At 37.6% G+C, this 17,725-nt stretch overlaps 2 protein-coding genes across 7 annotated transcripts in view; both read right to left on the reverse strand.

The window, feature by feature from the left end:
- LOC137996760 (uncharacterized) overlaps nucleotides 1-11,327 on the reverse strand; it is a 67,634-nt gene extending 56,307 nt beyond the window's left edge. For 3 of the 6 annotated variants that reach the window (XM_068842331.1, XM_068842332.1, XM_068842329.1), the window contains exons 1-13: nucleotides 11,187-11,312; nucleotides 8,832-8,886; nucleotides 6,398-6,601; nucleotides 6,049-6,072; nucleotides 5,743-5,766; nucleotides 4,540-4,557; nucleotides 4,420-4,443; nucleotides 4,071-4,094; nucleotides 3,180-3,203; nucleotides 2,346-2,390; nucleotides 1,402-1,721; nucleotides 709-844; nucleotides 43-69 (exon numbers count right to left, since the gene is read on the reverse strand). In XM_068842331.1, coding sequence (XP_068698432.1) covers nucleotides 43-69; nucleotides 709-844; nucleotides 1,402-1,721; nucleotides 2,346-2,390; nucleotides 3,180-3,203; nucleotides 4,071-4,094; nucleotides 4,420-4,443; nucleotides 4,540-4,557; nucleotides 5,743-5,766; nucleotides 6,049-6,072; nucleotides 6,398-6,601; nucleotides 8,832-8,868 — 907 coding nt within the window. In that variant the 5' untranslated portion in view covers nucleotides 8,869-8,886; nucleotides 11,187-11,312. Of the gene's footprint in view, nucleotides 1-42; nucleotides 70-708; nucleotides 845-1,401; nucleotides 1,722-2,345; nucleotides 2,391-3,179; nucleotides 3,204-4,070; nucleotides 4,095-4,419; nucleotides 4,444-4,539; nucleotides 4,558-5,742; nucleotides 5,767-6,048; nucleotides 6,073-6,397; nucleotides 6,602-8,831; nucleotides 8,887-11,186 lie in introns of all 6 variants that reach the window. The other 3 variants (XM_068842334.1, XM_068842330.1, XM_068842333.1) reach the window with 3 other exon arrangements.
- Nucleotides 11,328-16,351: 5,024 nt separating this feature from the next.
- Nucleotides 16,352-17,725, reverse strand: part of LOC137996764 (uncharacterized) — a 3,801-nt gene continuing 2,427 nt past the window's right edge. Inside the window, exon 3 of the mRNA XM_068842344.1 lies at nucleotides 16,352-17,340. Within this exon, the coding sequence (XP_068698445.1) occupies nucleotides 17,182-17,340 (159 nt within the window). The 3' untranslated portion in view covers nucleotides 16,352-17,181. The remainder of the gene's footprint in view (nucleotides 17,341-17,725) is intronic.

Here is a 17,725-nt window from a genome sequence, read left to right on the forward strand (position 1 = left end):
ACGTTCAAAATAAGTGATATTTAATATATCGTTTATGCATACCTGGATATGGCTGCTGCTTCGGTTTTTCTGTCAAATAACAAAAGCATTAACATCGTTACCATTGAAAATTTAGTTGGGTGTTTAAAAATGACAAATTGCTGCTTAGATTACAGGAAAAAAAAGGGTTGTTTTTTCTTTTTTCGCCTGATGCTTCGGTTTTTCTATCAATGGCTATAACAATGATGGTCGATGGCTATAGCAACGATGATTTAAGGCTGTTACGATGATGGTCGATTATACAAATACACGGACGAAGGTACGTTACAAGGTGCAATCGTTTTTCTCGTTGAGGTTTCGAATTATCTTCCTGTATACGAATGTCAAGACTGTTTATGAAGGAGATATGGGAATGTTATAGTTTTCTTAGCACCAGCATCAACGAAATGTGTCACCGATTTTGCTCTTTGAAAAAATCGGTTGGTTTTGTAGCGGTCGCCGTGAAAAGTGAAGGACGAGTTTTATATTTTCAAAATCTACATTTCTGGTGGCTTTAAAAACGTTAAAGATTAAAACATAAAATATCATTTGCAAACATATAATAAGTGATCGGCTTACTAATAGGAATTGGCTCTTTCGTTCCGCCGCGATTACACTCGCTGTCAAAACACTAATAATAAGCCAAATAAAAACACTAATAATAAGCCAAATAACATCATACGGCCATACCTTTTCCATAAATTTCCACCCTCAAACAAGGCCATTCTTTAAAGTCAAGTGGTGTTATTCGAATGTAAGTGGCTTTGACGGGAACCTCCAGCACTTGTTTCGACGTAGTTTTTGAATCTTTGTTGCCATTGAATACCTTTAAGATGAATGTTACAGGAAAAAGCGAAAGACTCCATTATTGTTAGTTAAGTTGTATTTTATGTGGTAAAGGTAAAAAAGATTCTACTGCCTTTTCTGCCTTTCACCTTCGATTGTTTGGTCATCTCATAAACCAAATGAATATCAATGAGGCGTATGGTGCACAGGCCGTCCCTCTTTCCAAGGCGGGCAGTAAAACCCCTCTGGTCAGCTCTAAAGCCAATATCAATGAGGCCGATGATCTCTCTTAGTCCCTTCCCCTTCCCAGGGTGGGATGTAAAATCCCTCTTCCTATTCCTCCGTTCAAATAAGTCAAAAGCTCTGGACTAAGTAAATTTCGCTATACCTGCATGTCGTGATAACGCATATTCCAATATGCATTATTTCTCCGTAAATCATAGCTGTCCGAAGGAATATCAAATCACTAAAGCATGGGATGGTTTTTAATGTAAAACTGGTCGTCATGCAGTTACATGAGTAAAGGATTGTCTGAATTTGAGACAGTTAGCTTTGACTTGATTATTTACCCAGGGTGTAAGAAGTAAAAACTGATACCTTGACAGATCCATCTTCTTCAACGGCTTCCCAATGATAGCTGTCATTAGAAAACTCCAAAATGTAGAGCGTTACGTATTCGTGGCCCTCTTTGTAACCATTCCCTTGAGTAGCAATTGCACAAATTTCCTCCGCTTCCGGTAAGTGAATTTGCAGGTAATCTTCTCCCTTTGTAGCTTCTTCAGAACACCAGGCCATGGATCCGTTTAATCGACCATTTGATGCAAAATACTGGTCGGAACTAGACGATGCTGTAAAGCTCGAGCTTGGAAGTTTACCTCCTTCAGCAGCACCGAGAGGATGATCTTCGCATGGAACCTCTTTAATAAAAAAAAAAAAAAAAAAGGTGATTGAAGTAATGCTTTTCCTTTGACTTGTTTTATAATATTGAGGAAAATTGTTCAAAAAATCTCAACCGCTCACATGACAAGGAACGAAAGATCGTTTTTAAGTCTTTACGGTGTGGCTACGTGCTAGATGCTAGCTACCAAGATTTCATATATTGTTTAGACGCAAGAGTGGACAATATATATCATTTCTAAAATCTGAATGCCATTTGAACCGTGACACTTGAAACAATTTTCACTGTTAAGTTTCTCGTTTGCAAGTCGTTTGTCGTTTATCGTTTGTTAATCTAAAACATTGCAATTTTATAGCACTTAAGTGAAGCTAACCCTAACACTTCATTGAAAGCTAACAGAATAAAAATGAGGGCTTGGACTATTTAGTTGCAATTTCAACCAGTTAAGGTCTAATTTATTGCGGTAGGCTTGGTTACTAAGAGTGGCATGGACTGTCAAAAAGGCGACGACCGTTTACGAAACGGAAATTAACAAGGGAGCCATTTGTTCTTTGGCCTATCTTTCCCTCGCGCTCGACTAACTAAGCTGCGAAGGAGGGACTACTTGTAGTCTAATTTAAAAGAGGTTTAATTGTTATCTTACCTGCTGGAGTTGGTACTTTTGAAGGATGATGAGCCAAACCTGCAGCTAAAAAAAGAAAGATTTTTCGTGGAGCTGACAGCGAGCGAAGAAAAGAAAACTCCAAGGAATGTAACTGCGGAGTTGCGATCCAGGAGGCTTTTGGAAACAGTCAACTTCTTCTGCTGGTTGTTTTAGCTGCAGTTTGCATTTTTTCTAAAATTTCTTGCATTTTTTTGCAATTTCATAGCCCTCACTACACTCTCTAAATTTGGTTTGAATCAGTTTTTGTTATCCAATTCTGAAACATTTATTCAGCAGAAAAACAGACGTGCATGTATTCCTCAAATATGTAATACAATAAATCTCTTATGCGTTTGGTTATTTTTACATATGCAGAACCAATCTCATTTTTTGCCGCATACATCAGGCAAAACTCATCCTGCTTACTAGATATAAAAGTTTTTCTTTCCAGACAATCCTTATTTGCAGAACAAGTTGCATAATGAATTGCTTATCAGACTTTGGCGTGAGGATCGCGTAGTATTTTCTCCCGTTCCGTGTATTCTAACTCACCATACTGGCTTCAATTTTCAAGAGATAGCAAAACTCGTGAAAATGGTACGTGATAATACCCTTGCACTTAACTTCAAAGTCCAATCGTCGAAATCATCCGGAACAAGAACAAAGCAGAAAAACAACTATAGAATTTAATAACTCATAAGGAATCAAAGCTAATCAAGGAAAAATCGACACGCCAAAACCAAAGAATATTACGGATAACAATTAAGATTATTTGCTATGACCGAAGGAACATGCAAGAAGGTTAATTTCAGGGAAAAGAAATAAGCTGCTTACCAGTGGTTGACACTTTCTCCGGAACTGGAGGAAAAAAAACAATCATTGAAAAAGGGAGAAAACGAAGTATTAGATGATAAGGAGAACTGTACGTAAAGGAAGACTGAATAGTTTACCAATAAATTATGATTAAGGAAAGAATCGCACCATTCATGAAAATACCCAATGGTCAGAAACGTTTACGACTGACAGATTTTTTTGATAAGGCCTCGCCTCATGGGCTATTGACCCGTAGCCCTTGCGGGCGAAGGGTTTAATTGTTAACTAGAGGACGTTCTAGACTTCTTGACGCATTGAACGTCTGGACGCAAGATAATTTTATCCTGTGAATGAATCGCTATCCAGAACAGTTTCAGTCTGGGGAAAGATTTCAGAATTTGTCCACGAAGCCATGAATATGCGCACTGTCTCTAAGCACATGTAAGTCAAAGGCGAACCGAAGCCTTAATTGGTCAGCCTTTTTGGTTAAGTATATTTTAAACTCTAGATAATGTCTTATCCACTGTATAAAAATATCTGGCCCTTTATCAACTGGGGCTTGCTAGTGCGTTATTTAGTACATCACGTCTCTATCTATCAGTGTCTGAAACTTTGACTAAAATGACGGTCTTAACTTCAGACGTTTAATGAGACTTGTAGTTTAGATGCAGCCAATTACAGTTGCACACGTTCACAACCAAATGAGCCAATCAAAATCCAAGGCTAAGCGTGGCGGACAAACAGGTATCAGGAAGTTTTCTTGCCTCCAATTGGGTGAGAGTGTAGCTTGAGATTTCAAAGTTCATTTGTTAGCCAGGTGATGCCAAAAGTGAGCAGATTAGTGTTTAAAAATGTATATATATATACATACATAGCGGTAAAATGGTTTAATCAAACAAAGGAATTATTCACCTGATGTAGATGATCCCTTTGGTGCTGAAATCAAGAGAAAAAACTTCGATAGAATAAGAAACAATCGTTTAACAATTATTCCATGAGAGCGAGTTAGACATGAAATGGTGAATAGCCAACAATGTGTTTAGGGCCTAGTTGGCTGACTGGCTTGGAAACTTGGAAATTAAAGCCAATCAGTTTTCAGGTTGTATACACTTGACGCAGTTAGTTTCCACATTAGGTCATACGGTGTATGAGCTGATATCTGGGATTGAATCAATCAATCGGAAAGCTAGAAACGCGATTTCCTGGTATAGGAAATGTTTTGGAGATGGCAAATGTTTTAAATAAGTCATTCAATAGTCACCTGCAGAATGTGATTTTCTTGGAGCTAAAAAACAAAACAAAAAAGAAACAAAGTTAAAATAACTCTACAAATAATATGACAACGAGAACAAAAAAAACATCAACGACGCCAAACTTTTACCAGCAGGTGACGATTTCTCTGTTGTTAAAAACAAAAAAAAAGAAAAATCAAGTTTATAATGAAACAAGTGGAAGAATATTACAAATTCAAAGTTTACACTTACCAGCGGAATTCTTAAAAATAGAAAATGACGGAAAAACAAAACGATTTAAAACACGGCTATTTTTTTCAAAGGCTTACATCTGTTATATTTATAAGGGCCCGTCATTACTAGGGCATTTAACTGACTGGTGCAGAGGCTAAAAATTATGGAAGCAACAATGTTCATTCCACATTCTGAAGCAGACATCGTGTACAGAAAAATATAAGTAGAACGTAACAATTTAGCCCGATTTGAATCGAAATATTTCGGTTGAATCTCTCAGCCTTCATGAATAGGGACGAGGGACTTAACCTTCCAAAGATCTATGGCCATGAACTCCTATTAAAGGGTCGTTCTGAACGAGTGGTTACAGAGCTTAGTGCTGTGTAACCACTCTTATTCAAGTAGACCAGATGAAGACTGAACATTTCAGCCGAAATCTTTCTATTCCAGTCGAGCTAAATTGTTGCGTTCTGGCCATATTTTTTTCTGTACTTCAAGTTATTATGTTTTTAAATTATGCTTTCTTTTTATTTTTATCTTTAGGTTGTCCCCCTTTTTTTCTTCGTCGTCCGATCGGCCCATACTTTTTAGTTAAAAAAAAAAAAAAGACACGCGAGGAAGATAATAACTTAGTAAGACCTTCTTTAACTTTTAAGTCGAAATATAAACAATGCTTTTGTCCGTACAGGTTTTCAGTTTCAACCCCAGAGTAAAAGAGACATTTATTGTCTACAGGAGGGCCTTTGTCTCTGCGTGGGAGGAAAGTATGTTGTCATTTACTCTTTTTGCCCGACGCCATTCGACTCTTTCTGCTGAGTTTTTTTTTTTTGTTAAGATTCCTTCTTTTAGTTTTTCTTCTTTTCCTGCGACCGACCAATCCAAAATTAGGAAACGCATTCGACGGAAAAGGGGGAAAGTAGGGGAGACGGCCTTAGTTCCCTCCCCCCTCCTACTCGCACTCCCAAGTGTACGTTTCCAAAAATATTGGGCTCACACGTGCACCAGAAGAGTTGGCTTGGCAAACGATCATTTTAGTCACTACTACTTCTTTGTTTAAGGACAAAAATATAGTCTTGCATATGTGATGTCTCGCATCTGGGCAAGCGTTTCACACTTACCAGCGGAAGATGCCTGTTGGGCCCCTGAGAAACGAAGAATTAATGTTAGATTGTGACGCTTAAAATGGAGTTACATTTATCGAAAGTTCAAAAAACTTGTAAGGGGCTTTATCATTAGCGGATTCAATATGATTCCGCAGATTGAGATCAGAAATATCGAAAGCTATAGTACTCCAGGTTTAATTAAAATTTTATATTTGATGACACAAAGAAATCGATTCACAATACTCTTATTGATTAATCAAATGAAGAAGCCATTATTTAGATTGGTCAAATAAGATAGACAAGAGAAAATTATATATTTACCTTGAGTAGGTGATGGTATTAATCCTGTGGAAAGAAAAAGTGAAAAGGAGTATGATATAATGAATGAACGAATAAAAGAAAGAAAATTGAATGAATGAGTAAATGAATGAACGAACGAACGAAAGAACGAACGAAAGAACGAACGAACGAATAAATGAATGAATGAATGAATGAATGAATGAATGAATGAATGAATGAATGAATGCATGAATGAATGAATGAATTGTGGAGGGTTCTTTCAACTGTATTTTAAATTAATTATATAATGTAAGCTCTCATTGAACACGGTAAACTTTTCTGAAACCAGAAACTTATTCCCTGCTTTTAATAAGCTTGCTCTGTTACATACCGCCTGTGTGTGCTAACGGACATTCGCACGGGCATGGTATCACAAAGCACGCCATGACATCTTCGTACTCTCCAGGTTGTGGACAGTCAATCGCTACGCATGCTCTTGTACGGCTCATCACTCCTCGCCCTTTATCAACACTGCATTCTGACCACTCAGTCCAAGGTCCGTAAGGAGACGAGTCACCCTGAACCACGAGTACTCCTGCATAATTAATAATTATGTTAATAAAATTATTTCAATGCCCGGCATCTTGAATCCAACTCTGTAATTGGGGTACTCTGAGTGGAGTGTTCACTTTAAGGGTACTTAAAAAAAGTCTTTTGTTGTCGAGTATGTTCGAAAGATAGAAGTGATCCTCGCACTTGACTTGACAATTTATGCAATTGTCTCATATAGATAACTGAAAAAAAAAAAATAAATAGTCGGCTTCAACGGGAGTCGAACACATGATCTCTACAATGTACATTGTTATATAGCTGGAGTTTTTCCCGCTACAGCGCGCCCATTCATTGGCTAGTTCATGGTCACATGGTATTTAACAATGAAACTGTTTACCGCTAAATGCCATGAGCGGGCAACATTGCGAAAACTATTACGTCAAACGGGGAACAGTTCACTGTTACCCGCCAAATGTTGACCGCTGTTGCACGTGATCAGAGCGTGCAGTTGAAGGTGGCCTGATGTCGCTGGAATCTGGGCTCTTCTTTCAAAATGTTTGACCCATTTTTTTTGCTATATAACAAATCACTTAATGACTGGTCCCTCGGGAAACAGTTCATTTTGTTTCCCTCCAATCTCAATGTTTCCCTCGGCTGCGCCTCGGGGAAACATCGAGATTCTCGGTAAACAAAATGAACTGTTTCCCTTGGGACCAGTCATTAAGTGTTTCATATACAATGTCCTACAATGTACTTGTCAGCCGATGTAGGTGTAACGCGCTACCAACTGAGCTATGAAACTACTCGGTTAGGAGTGAGTCAATTTGTCGGTCTTGTGTGTTCCGGTGAGTGGACTGATGAATGAAACAAATGATTATATTATCTGGCGATAAGAGACAATCGCTTAAGTAGTCCAGTTAAGTGCACGTTTCACTTCAATCTTTCGTCTATAACCCTCACTTCAATATATACATTTCTTTCAAAAACATTAATCAACATAACGTACGATCAAGCGAATTTAACTATGCAAGCCCTGAGCCCTATGAATATCGTGAATAAACAATTTCTTGGGCAGTTGGCTGTGACAAACTCATTTACTGGTTTAATGCTTTGGGGAACGGAATAGCAGACGTAAATATTTCTCTCTTTGAACATGAACCTGACGTGTAAAATGCTAAAGGAGGATGGAGTTCTGTCCAACTGTAGTTCCTTACAGGGAAGACCCTGTGAATAAGCAACTTCTCCGTTCGGGGATTGGTCTTGATCGCGGATTGAATCGGGGAATAATAGTAATATAACAGAAGGGCCGGATGGGCTCTCTTATGTAATCAATTGGTTCCCCCCTCAAGGGGCTTTTCAGGGACAATGAAACAAATAATAGCAAAAGAATTAATAAGTTTATAGAATCCCTTTTATCGGGAAGTTAAGTGAAAGGGGACTGCTCAGGACAACTTCAGGTATTGGGAAGAAAGGGACCTGGAACGTGAGGTTCCTCACTGACTCTTTGAGGGTCTCAATGGTGTTAACCGTGAGCAGTGAAACGTCGAAAAATGGTACCCGTTAAGCTTGAAATCACCAAAAATTAACCGTTAGCCGTTATAAAAATTAAGATCATTTAGCATGAATTTTTTTAAATTATGAAAAGTGGGATGGGTGGTATTTTGAAATATTAAGAGACTTCAGAGCACTCGATACCGATTTAACTCCCTTGCTTTCCGTTCACAGGGTTTCTCTTCTTACTTTTCTCTCTCCCAGACTCTTTCGTTCCGAGGAAAGGGAAGAAGAGAGATCCTGGAAACAAAGCTGACCAGAAAATTGTCCAGACTATCTGAAACCGGTTAGTTTTGCTTGCTGCATGTTTTAGCAGTTTTATGCCGCTCATATCCATCTGAAATATGAGTATTATAAAAGGAATTGTGAGTTTCTTTGATTTTCACATAAGTTAATCGTGACGGAAGAAAGACAACCGCTGGCCTTGAAAAGGGAAGTTATTTAACTGTTTGAAGTGAAAGCAAACAACCCCCCACCCCTCCCCCAATTGAGACCCTCTCTTTGCGAACGAGGGGTCTCGCGATTTTTCACATTCAAGCGTCTCTCCTTGCACGTGCCATTACAAACACAATGGAGAGGTCATTCGCAAAATATGAATGCCTCTCTCTCTCTCTCTCACAAAGTATTCATGACTCGCCCTTTCAAGGGCATAAAGTCACAACAATTACTTTTCATATGAAAGATACTCGGTTTGGGTAAGCTGATTGCTGTGACCTACTCACCAAAAGCACTCAGCAACGGCATATACACCAGCAGCATGATCCCAGAAGAACTAAACTAAAGAAAAAAAGAAACATTTTATCCAATAACATAAACAGCAATAGTAGTTTTGTACAATGACTGCAAAATTCTCGTGCGCTCATTAGGTAATTTTTATTGTCAATAAGCGGACAGACACATAAATTTATATTTTATGCGATATTGACGCGATATTGGTCGCGTCAGATTGTATAAAATTGAATTTTCGCGTATTTTTGTCTCGCGTTCTTCTCGTGTTTTGACTTAATTTTGACCCCTCTGCCTTTTGATGTCAGTTTTTCATGCGTCTGTTCTGTTATTGATCATGAATTTGGTCATAAAATTGTCAAAATTGTCTGCGGATCTACTCGGTTATCGTCTCGTGGATCCACAGCTACTTTGACAATGTTATGACGAAATTCATGATCAAATAATAACAGGACAGACGCATCAAAAACTGACATCAATTCGTTTTTAAATATCATTGGATTGCAGTATGTCCGGCCTACTCACTGTTACAAATTAGTATATTTTCTGTGACCTTTCTTACTCTTTTCGCCGTTATTCTTCATCATTATTCAGCTTTGATTTCCTCGTGTTCGCTCTTTCTTCCACTTCTCTTCACTATAATTTCGTCTCGTTTGGGCTCCGAGCCGAGGCTTTCTTGCTCTCTTTTCTATCTTTCTCTCTCTCTCTGTCTCTCTCTCTCTTTCTCTCTGTTGTTTTATTGAGGCTCTGTGTCAAATGCAGTACGCTGGCAATGCAACTTCCCGCCAAAAAATGCGGTTCCAGTAATGCAAAATTTCACGTATGGGCTTACATGAAAAGTTGAACGTACGGAGGGACGGTCGTACAATGACGTCATAGCCAAAACCAACATTTCTCGCATCGATAGGTTTCCAAAAATTTGGAATTGACCGAGTTTCAATTTGAAAGTTTATTGAAGTGCTTCAGTCAGTCAAATAATTCAAACAAATACTGATTACAGCCTAGTACGGTAATATATAACCATACTAATCATAACAATTACAACTTCCTGGATTGTGATTGGTTTAAAAAAAAAACTCCTATTTTGCACTAAATCACTTGCCAAGTTGTTATCAGACAGTTCAATAACGCAGTTCAATAAGCTGATCACATTAAAAGTTGTAGTTTAAATCGATCCATCGATCACAACCTTGGTTTCAGTGACCATAGCAACAGCACACAGAATCCTAAATTGGGGCTTTGTTTCTTTCTTTTAGAGCGACATTAAACAATTTACGCCTCCTTTGTCAGTCTTTTAACGCACATTTTCCCATTCTTTCATACCTTTGCTTTTTTTTCTCTGAAATTGTGATGTATATGGTTAATTGGTAATAGGACTTCGTATCGTTCAATTCGGTCTGTAATCGTACTGGTGATAAACAAATCGGACTCCCGATGCGCGGTCGTCCGATTTTGTTATCACTCGTATGATTACAGACCGAATTGGACTCCACGAAGTCCTATTACCATTACAAACTGGTAGGTCGTTTAAAAAACTTGATCGAAATAAAAAGAAAAGCTAGCAAACAGAGAGACAGACCGAGCAGCAATGACCAAAATTTCCCGCCAAAAATCATAAATACTCCTAACAACTCCCATAATACCCTAGGAGCCTCTCTATGGTGCCGACAGAATAATATGTTCAGACTAATTCATTCAATTACGATTCAACCATCAGATATTACATTCACTGGATTTTCTTAACCATGGTACTGCGTGCGCGCGGAACTCCCTATGAAAAACAATTAGAAAATGAAGCTTTGTTATATCATTTTAATTTGGCCAAAATTATGATTTGATGAATCTATGTTTATATATAAGATGTATTTCGAATTTGAAGGTGAAGACTTTTGGTTCTAGAACAAGCCTGTGTATTAAAGAAAATTCCGATCGCTGGAGATAAATCAGACTCTTGTGGCAGTAAAAATCGGAGCGAAATCGCAAAACCGCTGATATCTTTTCCATAAACATTTCAAGCGACAGGGAGATGTAATGAATTTGAACCTACGAAAACAACTTTTGAGTAAAATGAGATCTGCCAGTCCCTGTAGAGTAAAAAGCTGTAAATTGCGCAAGATTACGAACTCCACAATATCTCAACAGGGAGCACTGCAGTGAATAATCCAGGGGTTCTCTATTCAATTTGATTCTAAGAACTTCCCAATACTGAATATAACTATATAAGGTTAAAATATAGAAATTATTTATAGGAACTTTATCTCGAAGAAAACGAACAAAACGAGAGTCCAATACTTCTGCCCCATTCTCCCTGTAATACCGCCAATCTATATACCGTCTTTATGAAAACTTACCTTCCAAAATCTCCAAATGAAGAAATTATTTTGTCTGTAAACTTCTCTGTCAGACCACTTGAAAATTTTTAATCCGCCAAGAGCGTTGCCCAAGTTTTTATTACTTTTCTGAAAGAAAATGTAAGCCACCGGTTGATCGGAGGGAATGACAATTTTGAGCTGAGGCAATACATTTATAGTGTGATTTGGATAATTTATCGTTACTCACTTGAGCAAGAAAATTCATTCGAGCGAAAAATTATTGTTAATTAATTAGCATTCAATTAGTCAACTCCTCTTCAATTGTTTTTAAAATAGTATATTACTTGATTTATTTTTCGAGTTTTGCCACTATCGAGTTCCTAAATTAATTTATAAGAATCGTAGTTTGAAAGTGAATTTACTTGTCCAGGTATTTATAGTAGAAAATGGAACCTGGTAAGTTTTGGCGGGGTATAAATGATTAACTGAAGCAATGAAAAAAACAACCCCCAAGTTAAATATAGCGTTCGTTTTTAATAAACATTATTCCATCATTCAAATTCCCGATTCTTCTTCTAAATAAAGTTTATTTAAGTTTATTTAAGGTTGATCTCGATTTATTCCAAGCAGATACAAGAAACACCTATGAGATTATTAAAAATCAGTGACTTTTAATAGTAAAGCGTAAGGAAACGCTAACCAACTGATAAGATCGGCCGCGTGCATAAGGGAATAATCAATCATTGTGCCAACTGATCCAGAAAGAGCGCCAAATGTTTTTTAAGCTTACTATATTAATTTGCAGCCATAAACAGATTACACTAGTATAATTACAAGGTCATTGAGACATTACGTTTCAGGAACGAATACAATAGATTGTTTTTGTCTGAAACCAGCCATTAAGTTAGTTTATTTGGTCTGATACAAGTGGCATAACTTACTTGGGTAATCATGCCTGCGCTTTGATTCAAAGATTATTTTGCTGTGCTAACAACTGAAGTCAATACCGAGGAAATGTAAACGGGAAAAACAATTCAAAACTCTAGCTAATAAGCCTCTTATCTGAAATTCGTGCATGCTCTAAAGTGAAGCTAAGTGAGAAAGCAAGACACTCCAAACTTCCCTTGTACCAGATCCCGGGAATCGAAAGATCCCTCAGATGTCCAAAAAACAAAATCGTAACTTAAAATCTGTCCTGGCAATCATCAACAGATGTCTGTAGAACTGTAATAAGAGCTACGGCTTGAAGCAAAGGGCAAGATTAACTTAAGTCAGCTTCGATTGCATCAATGGCAGCACATTTGAAAATAAAGTGTTTTACGGTTTAATCTTAGTCATTCTACAAAGTTTGATTAACGATTATTTCATTGCAGTTTGAAAATGAATTTAATTGTCCGGGTATTTATAGTGAGAAAATTAAAACTGCTCAGTTTTGGGGATGTAAATGATTGACTGAAGCAATGAAAAAAAAAAAGGATCATTATGAGTATGTGGGCTAAGTCCCCTATATGAAAAATTAATAAAAATAATTATCCAAAAAGCACCTTATATAAAAAAACACCCTTTTAAGTTAAATATAGCGTTCGTTTTAATAAACATTATCTCATCAATAAAATTCCCGATTCTTCTTAAAGTTTATTTAACGTTTCCAATGAGATACAAGAAACACCTAATATGGGGTTATAAAAAATCAGTGAATTTTAATAGTAAAGGATAAAGAAACGTTAACCAACTGATAAGATCGGCCGCACAAGGGCATTATCAATCATTGTGCTAACTGATCCAGAAAGAGCGCCAAATGTTTTTTAGCTGCAAGATTAATTTGCAGCTATAGGCAGATTACACTAGTGCAATTACAAGGTCATTGAGACATAACTTAATTGGGTAATCATGCCAGCGCTTTGATTCAAATAAACAAATTTATAGATTACTTTGCTGTGCTAACAACTGAAGTCAATACCGAATTGAACTTGGATTCGAGTCAGGCGTTTGGGCAGGGTGCAATCTTGAAGGAATACATCGATTTCTTTCTCTTGGCGCCTATTTTTTGGACCGGCATATCACAAGAACCACCCATGCAAAAGTTTAATCCTAAGTTTACTTAATAATCCTTCCGGCGGTTCGAAACCCGCCATCCGAATCGAATCGAATCGACAATCGATTACACTAGTGCAATTACAAGGTCATTGAGACATAACTTAATTGGGTAATCATGCCAGCGCTTTGATTCAAATAGACAAATTTATAGATTACTTTGCTGTGCTAACAACTGAAGTCAATACCGAATTCAACTTGGATTCGAGTCAGGCGTTTGGGCAGGGTGTAATCTTGAAGGACTACATCGATTTCTTTCTCTTGGCGCCTATTTTTTGGACCGGCATATCACGAGAACCACCCATGCAAAAGTTTAATCTTAAGTTTACTTCATAATAAACCTTCCGGCGGTTCGAAACCCGCCATCCGAATCGACCATACGGTCAGTTACTTAACCAAAGAATCGCAAGTTTGATTAACGATTATTTCATCTCCGTTTTTCTTATGATTCTAGAATTCTTCTCGAAGGAGGCGTAACTGCACCAAATGATGAAAAACAAAGTTAAACTGAGTCAGATTTCAGAATTGTTTATTTATCTTTAGGTTATTCGTGGCGCAATGCATTCCGGTTAAAGGTAGTGAGTGCTGGTGAAACGTGATCCATTGTGGTAAGAAGTGATGAATTCGAAAATTCGTCGCAGCTTACAAACTTTTCCCTAAATCCAGATTATGCTACTGCTCCCTCTGTTCGCTCACAGGGAACAGGGAAAAAATGGGGTTCGATGCAGTCTGTCTCTCTCCCTCCCTCCTCCCCAGTCCCCCTCTTTACTCAGATCATCCATGTTAATTAATGTTTGTCTTTTTATTAAACTCCATTTTTTGGTAATATTTATTGTTAGGCCCTATTAAGAAATTTAGATTGTCTTGTAAGCAGGGCAATTCGGCAACCTTTGCGATTTTCGGCAACTTTTGGTATTTTTAACATTTTTGAAATCATTATTATTATTTTTTTTCGTGACATTTATTATTTTACGAAAGAAGGGTGGTTCCCAGGCTCTCTCTTTTTTTTGCCCTTAAAACTCTCGACAAACTCTCGCTCTCGTTTGGCCAACTCTCGATCACTCTCATCGATTCTCATGAGGTCTCAAGAGTTTCAACAATCAAGTCTTGCTCTCGTTTGGACATGGCTTTACTTTGAAATTGCTCGTGCCAATTATTCTTACAATAAGATATAGTTCGCTCACAGTGTGTGCGTCATGAACGAGATGGAGTGATCCCGAAAGAGCAACGATGGTGCAAACTTATGTATTTTGAGGTTACGTTTTCGACTCCGTCGCAGTCGTAGATATTATATAAGGGAATTTAAGATCTACGACGGCGACGGTCGACGAAAACGTCACCTCAAAATATAACTTGGCTCTATCGTAGGTCTTTCGCGATTATTCAGTCTATTTCGCGTCGTAAAATGTGGGCAAAGTATCCTAAAAATAAATCGGTACGAGCGGTTTCAAATTTAAAATAGAGAATGAAGGATTCTCTGTTGCATGCTTACGTTGTCGTCAAAACTTCAAATTTTGTGATTTCACGTCGTCGTTATGCAGAGGACCGCAAATATACTTGCTAAAATCCGTGCAGCACGATTATTTATGCTCTTTTAACCAATGATATTATTGCTTTGTGGCGTTGTCGTAGTCGTAGCCGTCGTCGTTTCTTAAATCCCTGATATAGTCACCGCTGCGTCTCTTGGCCAGTCAGCGCAGTCACAATGTCTACGTCTAGATCGCATACTGGTCCTATATTATATAACTTTTAATACTGTTTGTACTGCAATTCTGTTGTTGTCCTCTTTACAAGTGACGGTGAAAGAACAAAAAAAAAAAAGGAGAATAAATAAATTTAAAAAGTACCAGGACAAACACGCAAGTATCAGCTTCTCCTTATAAAACATTGCCGTGCCGTCAAGTACTGTCCCGAGAATCTGTTGCCTCTGACGACTCTTTCAAACAATACTATTCAATGGAGTGTCGAAAGAGTGTAGCCAGCACTGTTTAAAAAAGTAGCGCCGTTTTTAGTCAACGAAAAGAAAACCAAATTCGATAATAACGTTTTGCTTTCTCGATTTTCCCCATAGTTTGGCTGAAGAACCTACAATTGCCTCAACACTTATCCGTTCATGGCGCTGATTACACTTTTGCGGTAACAGAAGTCACTACATTAATTGTTTTTAGTTTTGCGAGAGTCAATTAAAAAGCGTCCCAAATTAAAAAAATTAATGTCCTCGTGATACTATATATAAGTTTGAAATCTGCGCACTATTTTGGTCAATGGACAGCCTGCGAGCAGGCTCTCCGGCCCCGAAGGACTGGGGTTGGGGTAGAGGTATTCCCACCACATGGCAACACGATCTCTTCCTCAGGATTATCCTTCATTGTCACTTTGCCTTAAATGAAGTATTATCCTCCATTTTGATCACTCTGTCCCAGGACTTGTGGTAGCAAATAAAAAGAAAAAAAGTAAAAACAGCCCCTGGACATGATTTGAATCCGGAGCACCCACTTTTATCCACTTAACCACTAAAGATCAACTGACTAGAAAATGTGCCGATTATTTACCTAAACTAATTAGTATGTATATAAGATCATTGCTGAATAATGGTGAAGTCTGAAGCTTGATTTTAAAATGGTTAGCTTTCTCTTGCAGTCTGGTAACCGACATTTTTCACTGTGTAAGCTTGCTTCTTAGCAGGTGTTCAGCTTCATTCATTCCTGTGAAACAAAGCAGCAAAAATTGTCACGTGTGGCCAATCTCGCACAGCAGCGTATTTTACAAATTAGGAATACTGATCTCCCAAAAAAGACATTAGCTTAGCAACTGAAACAATCGCCCACATAATATGACAAGTGAGATATAATTTCAGCCATAAAGACAGTGTACAATAGGCCACTTTCAAAATACTCTTTGCTTGCCCTCCGAAATTTTACCTAGGCATTGTGTTTATTTCCTCTTAGGATCATTATTAGTCCCAAGAGAAACTGGAGACAATGCTTTTGCAAAAAATTGGAGCGTAAGCAAAGTAAATATGGACTTTTTGAAAGTGGCATATTGTCAGTATTTCCCCGCACTTTTCTTTAGGTTGTGGTTTCAAAGGTATTTTTGCGCGGTTTACTGAATATGCGGAAAAAGCAGATCTCAACAAGTGTTATTGATATCCAAAAAGAAATTTGGGGCTGACCGGGTATTTCTAGATAATACACCTTACTCCAAAATGGCCGCTGATTTATGCACATACAAATTGGCCCTTGTTGCCTCGTTCAAGATAAAATATTCTTTTGAATTTTAAGCTTAAGAACGAGGCATCCAGGGCTAATTTGAATAAAAAAAAAGAATATTTAAATGGTGGCCATTTTGGAATAAGGTGTATTAATCAACAGTATTTTCTCAAAGCTGTGAAATACAAAGCAACGCATGTCGTTCTTTTCCAAATTGAAGCTTAATTATATCTGAAAAATGCACGGTTACCCCCATTTTTTTTTTTTTTTGGGATAGCGAGACTACTTGCTAAGTTCTGCTTTCTCCGCATAGTTTTAAGCCAGGCAAAAATATCACTGTATTAGTGAGCATCACTCATATTAGGAAACTCGAGTATCTCGAGATGCGAGGAACGTATGCGCAATAATAATAGTAGGCACCACCCTTAAGACTTTTTAGCCTAAATTTAATGCAAAAAAAAAAAAAAAAACTAGTTCAAATAAAATAAAATAAAAACTGACCCTTTCTGCTTGAAATTGAATGCTAAAATTGTTAAGCCAACACAGTTCCGAAATTTTGAAAGGACAGATGAGTTCACTCATAAAGGCAAGGTAATCGGTCACACACGAGCCCCTAGGACCGCTTATCATGGTTTCAACAGTTCACTTATAAAGTAAAATAAAATACAACAAAATCTCAGGAGAAAGCCTACCTTACCTTTCCTATGCTTTGTTCCATAACGATTTTTTTCTTACCCATCACATGCTATGGAAGCGATCTTTTCCACGCTGGCAGTCAATTCCTCAAGGCTGCTGCAGAGAAGCACGTTGATCCCGGCAATTTCGTACAATACTTCTTCCCGTATGTTTACCCTGTCAGTGCTGATGGTTAACAGCTTGACATTATTACTCTAAAAAACAAAAACATTGTGTTTATTTAACATATAGGAATTAATTCATGTGGGCGACACTTAAAAGGAACGGAGTTATCATGTCACAATTTTTTTGTTTTGTAAACCCCCGATTTTTGCGATACAGTTGAAATGTTACTCTAACATGACATTTATTACCAAGGGGAAATATATTTTTTTATGCAGCCTGCGTCGCAATAGGCTTTTTTCGATATATTAAAATTCAGCTTAAAAGTGAGGTAGTGAAGACAAAGACAAAGGAAAGTGGATGATATGTAAATATTTTTCATATTCATTTCAACGTGTTTCTATTGTTTTTGTCCTCACTGCCTCGCTATCAAGCTGACTATCATATGATATTTCGAAAATGGACCATTAAATATGT

Source organism: Montipora foliosa, chromosome 3 (assembly GCF_036669935.1).
Source record: "Montipora foliosa isolate CH-2021 chromosome 3, ASM3666993v2, whole genome shotgun sequence".
NCBI classification, from domain to species: Eukaryota; Metazoa; Cnidaria; class Anthozoa; order Scleractinia; family Acroporidae; genus Montipora; species Montipora foliosa.